This window comes from Ictalurus punctatus, chromosome 16 (assembly GCF_001660625.3).
Source record: "Ictalurus punctatus breed USDA103 chromosome 16, Coco_2.0, whole genome shotgun sequence".
Taxonomy (NCBI): Eukaryota; Metazoa; Chordata; class Actinopteri; order Siluriformes; family Ictaluridae; genus Ictalurus; species Ictalurus punctatus.
The window spans coordinates 2,055,018-2,067,185 of record NC_030431.2 but is presented as its reverse complement, the minus strand read 5'-3'; the positions used below and the strand labels follow the sequence as shown (position 1 = coordinate 2,067,185).

General features: G+C 42.8%; 1 protein-coding gene across 4 annotated transcripts in view; it reads right to left on the bottom strand.

Moving 5' to 3' along the window:
* Positions 1-12,168, bottom strand: part of nf1b (neurofibromin 1b) — a 61,305-nt gene that overhangs the window by 40,583 nt on the left and 8,554 nt on the right. For 2 of the 4 annotated variants that reach the window (XM_053686632.1, XM_017489173.3), the window contains exons 12-30: positions 11,558-11,671; positions 11,179-11,313; positions 10,602-10,715; positions 9,855-9,934; positions 9,253-9,376; positions 8,530-8,776; positions 8,352-8,425; positions 6,745-6,828; positions 6,308-6,649; positions 5,983-6,122; positions 5,775-5,897; positions 5,608-5,691; positions 5,341-5,457; positions 4,249-4,430; positions 3,284-3,495; positions 2,614-2,775; positions 2,338-2,441; positions 886-1,021; positions 652-714 (exon numbers count right to left, since the gene is read on the bottom strand). In XM_053686632.1, the coding sequence (XP_053542607.1) occupies positions 652-714; positions 886-1,021; positions 2,338-2,441; positions 2,614-2,775; positions 3,284-3,495; positions 4,249-4,430; positions 5,341-5,457; positions 5,608-5,691; positions 5,775-5,897; positions 5,983-6,122; positions 6,308-6,649; positions 6,745-6,828; positions 8,352-8,425; positions 8,530-8,776; positions 9,253-9,376; positions 9,855-9,934; positions 10,602-10,715; positions 11,179-11,313; positions 11,558-11,671 (2,637 nt within the window). The remainder of the gene's footprint in view (positions 1-651; positions 715-885; positions 1,022-2,337; positions 2,442-2,613; positions 2,776-3,283; positions 3,496-4,248; positions 4,431-5,340; positions 5,458-5,607; positions 5,692-5,774; positions 5,898-5,982; positions 6,123-6,307; positions 6,650-6,744; positions 6,829-8,351; positions 8,426-8,529; positions 8,777-9,252; positions 9,377-9,854; positions 9,935-10,601; positions 10,716-11,178; positions 11,314-11,557; positions 11,672-12,168) is intronic. The other 2 variants (XM_017489174.3, XM_017489175.3) reach the window with 2 other exon arrangements.

Sequence of the window (12,168 nt, the reverse complement as noted above, 5' to 3'; positions counted from 1 at the left end):
GACAGATAGATAGATAGACAGATAGACAGACAGATAAATTTGATATATCTAATTAATAAATAAATATTCATTATGTATTTATATATACATATATATATATATATATATATATATTTATTTATTTATATATATAAAAAAATTATAAAAATGCAAATGAATACATATGTAATATATTTATATTTTACTAATAAATAAAATAAAATAAAATAAAACAACACTATTAGCCATAGGTTTTAATGATGTTTTTTTTAAAGCAAGCAATAACCATTAGTGCTTCTTTGGAACATTTAGATAGTTAGTTTAGTTAGTTAGTTAGTTGAGAAATAAGGAAAGCAAGGTGGTTAATGTCAACTGGCTACACAGCACTCGAACTCTTTATTAGAAGGGTCCGGGCACCGAGAGGAAATCATGAGTGCTAGCAGGGGGCGAGCATCAGTCAGTAAAAAAGACTACATTACCCATAATGCTAATATTCCACCGAAGCAAATGAGCCTATACAAATAGGGCCTTTGAGAACACACTTTGCATTAAAGCTGCAGAAGAAACATGCTTCCAGGTAAGCAAGGTTTAGTTTAGTCACCCAGGAGAGATGAGATGCTTTCATTTTACACAAGAGAAGCAGCGGTGAAGGAGTGATCTCACTGAACTTACTGATTTTTTACTTTCCTTTTTCTCTTTAACTGTGGCTTTATTCAGTAGAGAGTAGCAAGTAGCCTACAGGATACAAAAATGACACAACCAGGTCACAGCGAACACACACACTCACACCCAGCGCACAAACACATGTCGATTACATTTCCAAAAATAGGCCTCGCAACCACAGTGCACATGACACTGAGGGCGAGAGACTGCGTGATGAGACGGGGGAGGGGTTTGGGGGTTCACCTGGAACAGGCAGTGACACACACTCCTCAGTTGTGGTGGGAATTCACTCGAGGAGTTAATGATGGCCAGGAAGAAGCGGTTGGTCATGGTCAGCAGGTCACGCTGGTTTTCCTCCAACACTTCATTGTGGTCCAGTCTAAGAAAAAGAAATTACATTACGTGTCAATTTAACCATGTAATGTAATTCAATGTAATGTCATGCAATTATATGACAAAATATATATCACAATTCTATGATACACAATAGGTATCCAGATATATAGGTTTGCTCTCAAGCTCTAAGGCACTAAATATCTGTTATAGTACTAAATTAGTTTATTATTAATAAACAAACGCAGAATGTCATTTCTACTTTTAAAAAATGACACTTGAACTGACAGTGATAAAGGGGAAAAAATGCAATGTAATGTGTAATTTAAGTTGTGATGTTTTTTTTGTTTTTTTTTTTTACAATTTTAAACAAATATAAAAAGATATCACCGAAAAAACCTATCGCGAGATCATTTATCATGATATCGATATTACATGATCATATCGCCGAGCCCTAAACGTAGTTATATGACAATGACACGTTATTAACTAATTAAACCAGGGGTTATTAACTACATCTACACAGAAACGGATAATCTGTTAAACAGAAAAATAACCTCGATGTTGCGAAGTCGAAGTTGAATACGGTTATAGTCGGGTGCAAAAGTTTGCGTCCCCCGTGGCTTTCCTTTTAAAATTTTTTTTTTTAATTATTATTATAGCATTGAGAGATGTTAATATACTGATATTATATACAGTAATAGTGTTACATGCTGGGCTGGAACTTGTTTACGAGCTCTGTCTGCTATCAGTGCTACAGTACGGGTTTCCTGCCTCAGTGCTGCCACCTTCTGCTACTTTTGAAAGCTACAGAATTTTTGTACACTGCTCTTATTAAAATGAGTTTTGGCTCTTAAGATCAAAACTGTACTCTTCGTACATCCCAGGTCTGTGACATCTAGAGCCGTTTATGGGATCTAGCGCAGGTGTCAGGGAAAAATCTGTGAGAGGATGTACTGGATATGGAAGCGTAGTGAATATTACAGCTAAAAAAAATTTTTAAAAAAAAGATCATAATGCGGTTCTGACGATATGAATAAGCTTCGGGGTTTGTTTTTTTTTTGCTTGTTTGTTTGTCGTCATTATTTTGTAAGGGTATGCAAAGTGTTGAAAAAAAATGGTGTTCTTTGCATGCGTTTCTTGATCGTCTGCATTTGCGTCACAGCGCGCGCATCAGGACGAATCGAAAGTAAAGTCCACAAAGAAAATGGCGGATATTTACTGCTGGACTGATATAAAAAAACAAAAAAAAAACAACAACAACAAATGACCAAAGAGACCAAGTGTATTAAATCTGATCGTTATGTCTAATCACACATCTCTTTGGCGCGTTTGGTTTCGTTTTAACAGAGACGCTTCTACCTGGTGGGATCCACCTCGAAACTGATCATCTGCAACTCGGGAGCTGTTATGACTCCACGAAGGAGGGGCTCCAGAAGCTTCTGCAGATACGTAGCACCGTAAACCTGGAGAAAGAAAACAGTGGAAAATGAGAGAGAGAGAGAGAGAGAGAGAGAGAGAGAGAGCAGGGAAAAAGAAAGAACATTAAACAAATCTTCAAAGACACACTTCCTTATGAAAAACACTTGGGTCGGTGAAGAAACTTTTGGGATTTGCATTCTCGCCATGTGTGCCAACCTTAAAACAAAAGGTCATGATTTTACTGGCCAGGCTGTTCCCTCTGAAGAGTGTTTGCATGGAGTCGGCAAGCTCGACCTCCTTAGAAAACATGTTCCACAGCAGCTGGTAAAGGAGGTGACGCGAGTCAAACAGTGTGACCAGAACCCGAGCCAGCTCGTCCTGCCCGGGAAATCAAACACACGTGACCACGCGGAGAGATCAGTAACATCAAATACAAAACCGAAAAGAGAGAGAGAAAAAAAAAAAAACACAAACCAACATCTAATAAATCTAATAAAATAATGTCCAATCAGCTTGGAAAGTGATGTACAGATGTAAAGTGAAAGGTCAGAATAGAAGACGGTCCTGATTTTGCACGATAAAACGTATAAGTACACATATCTTGAATATAATTAATAGGAGATTTCCTATTATAAGATTAAACCTTTTTTTTTTTTCCTAGATCATTTTTTACTCATTTCAAGCTTAAATCATCTTACTCCATTGGCATGTGGTTATACACACCCAGGGGTGTGCAGTTATAGGAAAATAATCAACAACAGGCCCAATGTGAATACATCATATTTCCGTCAACAACGGCATGGCCACTTTAGTCGAGACCTAAAAATTTGGTGGTTTTTAAAACTTTGGCTGTTGTGAACCAAACAGCCTGGAAATGAGTACAGACCCACTGAGAACAAGGCACCACATTGGCCAGCGCCATGGCGATGGGCAGCTCTCCCTGGTCGCCCATCATGGTGACGAGCTCGACGAGCCTCTCGAAGCGGTCTGCCAGCACCGTCTCGGCCAGCGTGTCGAACTCGGTGCCCTGCTGCAGGATCTTGGTGAGGACCTCCATGAAGGTGGCGCGGGTCTGCAGGTCCTTGTGGTAGCCCAGACCTGGCACAGGACGGCAAAACGAAAAAAAAGAGGGAGCGGGGGTGGGGTCATTTCCAATAATGCAAATCCGGTAAATGTTATTTTCTTAATGAGGATGAAACGGTAGCATTTTATGGTGTTTTTGAGGAATTGCAATTTATTATTAAAAACACACAGACACACAAAAAAAGTGATTTTACGCACAAAAACAACACAGTTATGTTTTTATATTTTATTTATTCTGAACGTCTAGCTGCTCAAAGAAAGCTTTTGTAAGGAAGATTTGCATTAGCAACGTGTGCGCCAGGACAATTAAGCAAATCTTTTCTTTTTTTTTTTTTTGTCAGTGTTTAGTTTAGTTAAATGCAATCAGCCGTGAACGTTTATTTCTTCTTGGAAACATTTCGCCATCAAACGATGAAAGAAATACAGAAATATATGAAAAAAAAATACCGATTCATATTTAAAATAGTACTAAAAAGGACACTTTCTTTATAGCAGCCATGAATAAAAACAGCTGAAGTTAACAGAGTGGGCGAGATGGTGATTAAATGACACGGTCAGTGAACCCTCGGTTCCAGGTCATCAGGCTTTTGCTTTGGATTCTTTTTTCCGGCTGATGATCTGTTCTTTTGCAGTGGAAAAAACCATCCCGAATAAGTATTAACCCCCTATATACCAACTACGGAGGAACAGAACGGCGAAGGAGAGGTGATAGGACCATATATCGCCTCCTTTCTCCGTCTGTGCGGAGTGAACTGAGGCGGTGCTTACCGATGGAGTGCATGAGGCCGCTGTCCACGTTGGCGTTGAGCAGGTTGGACATGGCCAGCACAGTGCAGTGGCGCAGAGACGCCAGGCGTCTCGACATGCCCCGCTTACGGCCGGGTACCTGCTGTCCGTCGTCCTCCGGCTCGCTGCAATCATTCAGCAGGTTCATAAAGAGTGTGAAGTACCTGATGGAGGGAAGATTATTTGCTGGGATAAAAGCTCATGCGACAATTATACTGTTCACACACCATACTCTATTGATCTATCTAAAAAAGTCATCCGATTAACATGCTAGGAAAAGTACGCTCCTAATACATTCAGTTAATTGGGTGTCGTTACTTAATGACTGGACTTCCTCGTGTTTAACGCCGTGTACATGGTCGGCTTATTTGGTGCGTTGCTCGTTTAAAAATTTATACGGCATGAGTAGAGATCGACCGATAATCGATTTTACCGATATTTAAGCATTTTTCCATAATGGGTTATCGTATTTTTAATATCGGATCCCCCGATAAATCCACCGCCATCCTGTGGCCATTTTGAGAATTGCGCGCAGGTCCGCTAAAACAGCCGTTAACGTACAATTTGGATGTGCTTACATAAATGCTTGATATGTAGTTTAAGCAGCTTGGTGCTAAGAAAAAGAGACAAACTTTAGCAACAGTGCACACTTTTGCACTCTTTCGGCCCTCTCTATTTATTGGTGCATAAATAAGAGTTTTGTTTTTGTATGCAAGGAGGAAGTGAAATTGACAAAAGTGTCATAAATAAAATGGTTTGTTTCCGTTCAGTGGTGGTGTTATCACCGTGTCAAAAACAGAAGTAAAAGAATAAATAAATATCGGTTCTGCATATCGTTTATCGGTTAACAGAGTAAAACCAATTAGAAAACCGACCATAAAATGACACTAAAATGAGATTAAAACGCTTGGAGAAAAGATACGCATGTAAACTTATGATCTCAAGTGTAATTAAAAGCCCGTGAGGATCACTTGGATGCTAACTAATTGCTTTGACGGAGGACTCGTTGGACAAAAGGATACGGATGTGTGAGAACAGTGTGTGTCGTTCCACAGTGCTGGAAGACGGTCTTACTTAAGGAAGAGTTGAGACTTGGCCTCCATGAGTTCTACACCGTCTCCTTCCTCCGGTTGGAGCGGTAACCCGGCCAGCAGAGACACCACAGCCTCCATACTCGCCTGGTCCAGATCCCTATCAAACACAAATTCATTCTTACATTGAATATGTAACTATAAAAAGATCAAAAGTGTCATTCGTTACTAAGCTAATGATGAAATTGTTGCAAACTCCTGCGGGGCATGCTGTCTGTGGAAAATAATCAACTCTGTCACGGCAAGTTACCTCGTCAGACACTTGACGTCATCGTCAGCTGCTTGGTTGGAGGTTCCCATTACCCAGTCTGTGAGATACTCGACCATCTTATTCCTGAGACACACACACACACACACACACATTAGATCAGTTCTGTCTGAGCAGTGGTTGAATAGATCATCTGACCGCTCTCTCACCTGAACTTCATCTCCTGGCAGAAGGACAGATCGTCTCTGCGCTCCATCATCACCTCCACCAACTGGCACAGCTTGGTTTTGATCTGGATGGCATGGACCATGTTGCCCAGAATGCGCACGTACCTGCCGGCACAATCCCGACAAACTACTGACTACGCTGTGCGAATTGTATCGTCAAGGAGACGGGCGTGAAGGGCGGAGGTCTTACCTGACCAGGTTGAGCATCATGGTCTCGATGCTGGCCTGGCCTAGATGTTCAGAGCTACCTTCTGTGTGGTTATCTAACAGGTTCTTCATTATGGCGATGGTCTGCTCCACAAACTGCGTGTTCGTCTCGTTGATTGGCACCTGGACGTACATAAAATTCAACGTACATGGATTCTCCTCACACCGAATGCCGTTTGCTAAGACGTGTTCGAGTTTCGCTTCTTTCATGGACTTCAAACTTCATAAAAACCGATATACATCAATGTAAGTATATTTTCGTCAAATTCTCTTTATGTTTCTACCATAAAAATACAGTAAACACTGACCGGTCCTTGTGCTTCGAAGAAGCGGCTGATGCTGTTCTTGAGCTTGTTGAAGAGCATGGGGTAGAGAGCCGGGCTCAGCTCCAGACCCACCAGGTCCTTGACGTTGTTGCGGATCTGCACGGCCTTTTCGTGGCTGCACACCATGAGCGAGAGCAGCCGGTCCAGGAACTTACTGAGTGGCGTCTCGGCGTTGCCCTCACACGAGCCCATGGACACCATGGAGCCCTTCCGCTCGCTCAGCTGACCCATCGGGGGGCTGTAGGTGACAGGACCTGGGGGGTTCCTCTGCTGCAGACACACTCCGCCCAGCGCGCACAGGAAACCCGTCATGTTTATCCATTCCTGAGGGGGGGGGGGAAACCAGGCAGGTCAGGTGTGGCTTCGGTACAACCTACAATACATCGCACACCTTTCATAAAAGCACGGCTCAGACGTACCTGACAGTCTTCTAACTTGGTTTTTGGGTGGTTCAGGATTAACTTGGTGGCATGTTCCCATTTCGCATGCGTGTCCTCCCAGGCCTGTAACAGCAACATAACTGTTTTAAATATATTCTATACAATCATTTTTCATTGATCATGCATTTAATATATACATGAGCCATTATCTAATTGGTACGACATTCCATATCTTCTAAACGCTTGGTGGGAACTCCTTTAATCATAAAAAAAATAAAGAATGTGCGTGTCTAAACTTCTGACTCGTACACATAAGCTTGGAAAATAAGTAAGTAAGCCTTCTGCAACCTTTGCTTATTCTACGTACGTCTTCTTAAACGCGCATGCTAAATACATTTGAATAAGGAAAGCGTGCAGAAGGATCCCGGTGAGACACCAGAACCTTTTAAAGCTCCATAGACTTTTCTGAACAATACTAATCCAGTACTTGTCCTATTTGCAGTAACAGAGTTGCACAGGCTTTATAGATCTTCACTGCTAGAAATATTGACAATGCTGTCATAATAATAACCATAAGAAAGAGATTTAATTTAACCGTCTCTGAATTTGATGTGGTACACTAATACGTCCATGTCCTGAGTCTCTTATCGCTCGTATCTTCGCACTTCGTCGGCTTTTGTTTTATTTCAGGATTTGGAGTCGAGCGGTGTTTGTGAATCGTTTTCAGACGTGGGTCTGACTCGCGCGCTGTGCGGTCGATACTATTCGGATGCGCCGACGTGTGAATTGCGGACAGCGTGAATCGCACTTGAGCAGTAGTGCACTACGGGCTGTTTTAACGTAAAACGAGACGAGCTTCGACTTTGACGCGCGTGCTCGCTTATTACGTTTTGAGTAAAAAAAAAAAAAAAAAAATCATTATTAGTGGAAAGAACATCGGCACGTCGTGTGTTTTCTGAGCAACAGTGAAGCCTAGTGGCGCCTCGGAATCACCTCCACGCGACCGCGTGTCTCTTACGGCTTCCCGAGTCCGGAGTTTTCTACTCGCACAGGCCGAACGATACAAGGCGGCGGGTCGTGTCTGGTCCACGGTTCTTGACTGGGACGTATGTGGTCTGAGCGGTTACGTGTAACGCTATATGCAGATACGTTGGAGGTAAAGCAGAGGTCAGAGACACGTCTGTTGTAGACGCTGAACGTATACGGACTCAGCAGCGCTGGATTTTCTACATGATATATTTCTGTAGGAAAAAAAAAATTAAAATCCAAGCAATACCTACACTATGTTATCATATATAATTAGTATTTAACAATAATCTTTATTTTACGTATCGTCACTGATAAACACACCAGCTTTCGAGCTCTCCGAGCAATACACCTCTAGTCTAGCGGCGGCCTCGCCGTCACGTCCTCGTGACTTCGGCTTGGAATTTTGGGATTTGGGAATTTCTGCGATGACTGTGTACATGTTCAAGAATGTGATAACTTTTAAATCACAACTACAAACCAATACTTTCTGTATCCAACAACATTCAACTGATAGAAAAACCACAATGTGTGTCACTCTGCTGTTTAAGTTGTATTACTTGGTGAAAGTCAATAAAAAAATTAAATAAATGATGATCAAGTGACTCCATGTCCCTGACCTCAGTGTTGCCAGCAGTGGGATGCTCTATCCTCCTGAGCAAAGCCATTACTCGCTTCTGTAAGGCTGAACGACCTGGAAGGACACACACACAAAGCTATTGCTGCCCTCTTCTGGTAGTTTTCCTGCAGTGGACTGTTTACATTCATACTTTCTGTTATTTGGTAAAAACCCCAAACCTGTCGCCATCATGTTGCTGACGGAGGCGAACTCCACGAAAGTGTTGTAGTTGGGAAGGATGGTCTGTACGGGCACCTCGTCCACGCCACAGCGGATGTCGGCCTCCTCGCACAGGTGCCTGAAGCAGGACATGGCCACCAGCACGGCCTCCATGTCTGGGCTCCACAGGAACGTGTAGAGACACACCTCCAGCTTGGCCTGGGCCTGCCTACACCTGAGGATGCCGCTGCCCTTCGCGGCACGGTCCTGTATGCGCCAAAAGAGAAGAGATTTCCAGGATCAGAGCATGAAAATTTAGTCAGACCTCATGGGATAGACAAATAAACTGGTAAGTATATACTGTATGTCCAATCCGATGGGATCGGGATTGGAAAAGTCATCCTTAAATCACAGGATATTTAATTTTCATTATTTTTAAAAATTTTTTTTAGACGTCAAGTCCTGCAATTCAAGATTAAAGATCTAAACAAAGCTTGGAAGCTGGTCTGAGACGGCGCATCGACACTCGGAAACCCGAGTGCGTCACACGTCTACATTAGCATCCAAGCTTCAGTTATCACCACTCCATTGTGGCCTTGAAGATGCGAGGTGTGAAAGATCAGACGAAATTTAAAAGATTTCAAACAAAGCCAAGCAACCGAGATATCGGATATTCTGCCGTGAACTTCGTGCGTCCAAGCGAAAAAAGCTACAGATCAGAAGAAGGACATCGGTTGGCTCACTTTGTTCCGGAGGAGAAACTTGTTCCTGCAGATGAGGATCTCTCGGAGCCACTTGAGGACCTCGGTGCTGTTGATCTGCTGGTGGCCGATGAGCCTCGAGCAGATGAAGTAAAGAACCTGGGAGCTAATATCAGAACAAATAAAGGTTCAGAAGATCAGAATCAAGAAGCAGGACGTGGGTTCGGACAGGGGGGTCAGCACTCCTGCGGTCCAACGGGAACCAGGTGATGGAACATTTTAGGGTTTCCTTACGAACCTAGAAGGATCTTTAACTATTTTCATTGTTGCCACGAGGAACTGGGCGTGAAAAAAACAAAAAACACTCACTGTAAATGATCTTGGTATTATTCAGTTTATTGTAGCGAGAACCAAAAATAGTTGAAGATTCTTGGATTTTAAGGGACTGAACATGGTTCTCGATGGAGTGAGAACCTTTTTCAGGCACCTTTTCATATACAAATTTAATACATTTATTTTATACACGAGTTGGGTGTATTTTAAAGTGACGGATTAGTAAACAGGAACTAGATTCGGAACCACGTCTACATCTATCCTACAGATCTTTGCTCAGGTGTGCGGAGGTAAATTCCACTAAGCCGTACCTGATGTCCCAGAAGGTCTCCATGGGAGCGTCAGGATTCCACAGCTCGATGATTTCTGGCTGATGCAGGACCAGCAAAGCCTTCACAACAGAGAATATCAGATTTATCCCACGGACGTGCGTGTTGAACCGAGCCGAGTCAAACACATAAAGCTCGTAACTCAGACTTTTTCGTACTCCTACTGTGAAAGTCTGGAAGCTGTAATGCCATCATTTATCATTTAGGAATTTGTTTGGATTGAGGTCTGTAGACTGTACGCTCATACTCTCTCGTTTATCCGAACTATAAGACACACCTACGGTCCTTGCGTAATCTAACACGGCGACATCTTATCGTTTTCCCTGAACACAGAAAGTGTTTCTCTAAATTTCCACGTAACACTATCTCTCCATCATAAATAAATATGATCGTAATGTAAATGTTTGGACAAGCAAACGCTAATATAAAGCGAACTGCAAACAAACTAAGGACTGACCAAATAAGAATGAACAGTTAGCAATCATAATGGGACAAAACTAAGCCATGACTAGAGAGCTGGGAAATGCAATACGGTATCGATATCGTGATGAACGATACGTCAGTATACACTTTCCTGAGATCGTGAGTACTGTCGGTATTCCCGTCCTTTTCGGTGTTTAACCTATCGTGTATTATAATATTCTGTTGAAGGAGAGATAGACGTCATGTGACATGTGGTCGGGATTCACTCGATCGGCTGCTTCGGCATGACCGCGGTGTGCGTCTCACCTCCATGGCCTCCTGGGAAATTTCCCCCAGGTTGGCGAGGGGCACCAGCTGCATGAGCCCTTTGATGAGCTCGGCTGTGCTGCTCTGGATCTCCTGACCCTGCTTCCCTGGGTTCTGAAAAGAAGGAGAGGTCAGATAGCTGCACGTAACTAGCTAGATCTCGAAGTGTGCTGTCTATAGGAAATCATGTATTTACCTTTACCGGCATTCAAACTCGCTTAGGAAGGAGATCTAAGGGCGAGATCTAATCAACAATAGGATGATATGATCACCACAAAGTTGATTATTTTCCAATACCCCAAACTGATTTTATCTCTCTTAAAGCACTGGAAAAAGTTTTTAAATGAACCAACACCACGTCGTACTTTTTAATCAGTTTATAGTTACGTTTAATGTTACGGAACGTCCACGAAACAATAAGTTCCTGTTATCTCTTATGTTATAGCAGCTATAACCGGGCGCTTCCTTTCTACACTCTACAGAGGAAGCAGACTCGAGTTAACCTTTTAAGATCGTCATTTTACCCATGAGTCAATGTCGGAGAGCACAGGAAAGATTGAAACAGTCAAAACCTCACATTCAGCAGGAGCTTGGGGTCGGCGTGGATGAGCTTCACCAGAGCCAGCAGCAGATGCTTATGACTCCTGGTGTCCAGGTCAGCGGTCTTCTCTTTAAACTTCAGACTGGTCACCTTCTCCTTAAATGTCAGACTCTAATGGGGAGAAAGAGAGCGAGCGAGAGAGAGAGAGAGATCGGAGATCAGTCAATTTCAGTTCACACGCCGCATAAAAGCCCACCGTCATCTATTTTTCCCATTCAGTATGAACGCTCACTACTCGTCATTTCTGGTGTGTTTTGACAGATTTAAGTTACGCAACTGAAAGTATGATATGGAATTTTAAACATTTAATCGATTACACACACACACACTCACACACACACACACGCATTCTCACCGTCATACGCACGGGAGTATGAGTGCTGCAGCCCAGCGTCTCTGCGAACATGACGCGCAGCTCGCCTGAGTAACAATACACAGCATCGATCTTGGGCCACCAGTCGAGTGGAGACTGCAGCAGGACAGAGGAGACTTAAGAGGCATGACTTAGCATTATCTTAGCGTTTAAGACTTGTCTTCGACTGACTTCAAACACATCTTAGAAGCCGAGCCGAGTTCCAAAATTCCTAGCATCTTAGCTTTGTCCAGAAATCCTAGCATCTTAGCCTCGTACAGCAATCCTAGCATCTTAGTCTTGTCCAGAAAACTTAGCATCTTAGCCTTGTCCAGCAATCCTAGCATTTTAGCCTTGTCCAGAAATCCTAGCACCTTAGCCATGTCCAGAAATCCTAGCATCTTAGCCTAGTCCAGAAATCCTAGCATCTTAGCCTTGTCCAGAAATCCTAGCATCTTAGCCTTGTCCAGAAATCCTAGCATCTTAGCCTTGTCCAGAAATCCTAGCATCTTAGCCTTGTCCAGAAATCCTAGCATCTTAACCTTGTCCAGAAATCCTAGCATCTTAGCCTTGTCCAGAAATCCTAGCATCTTAACCTTGTCCAGAAATCCTAG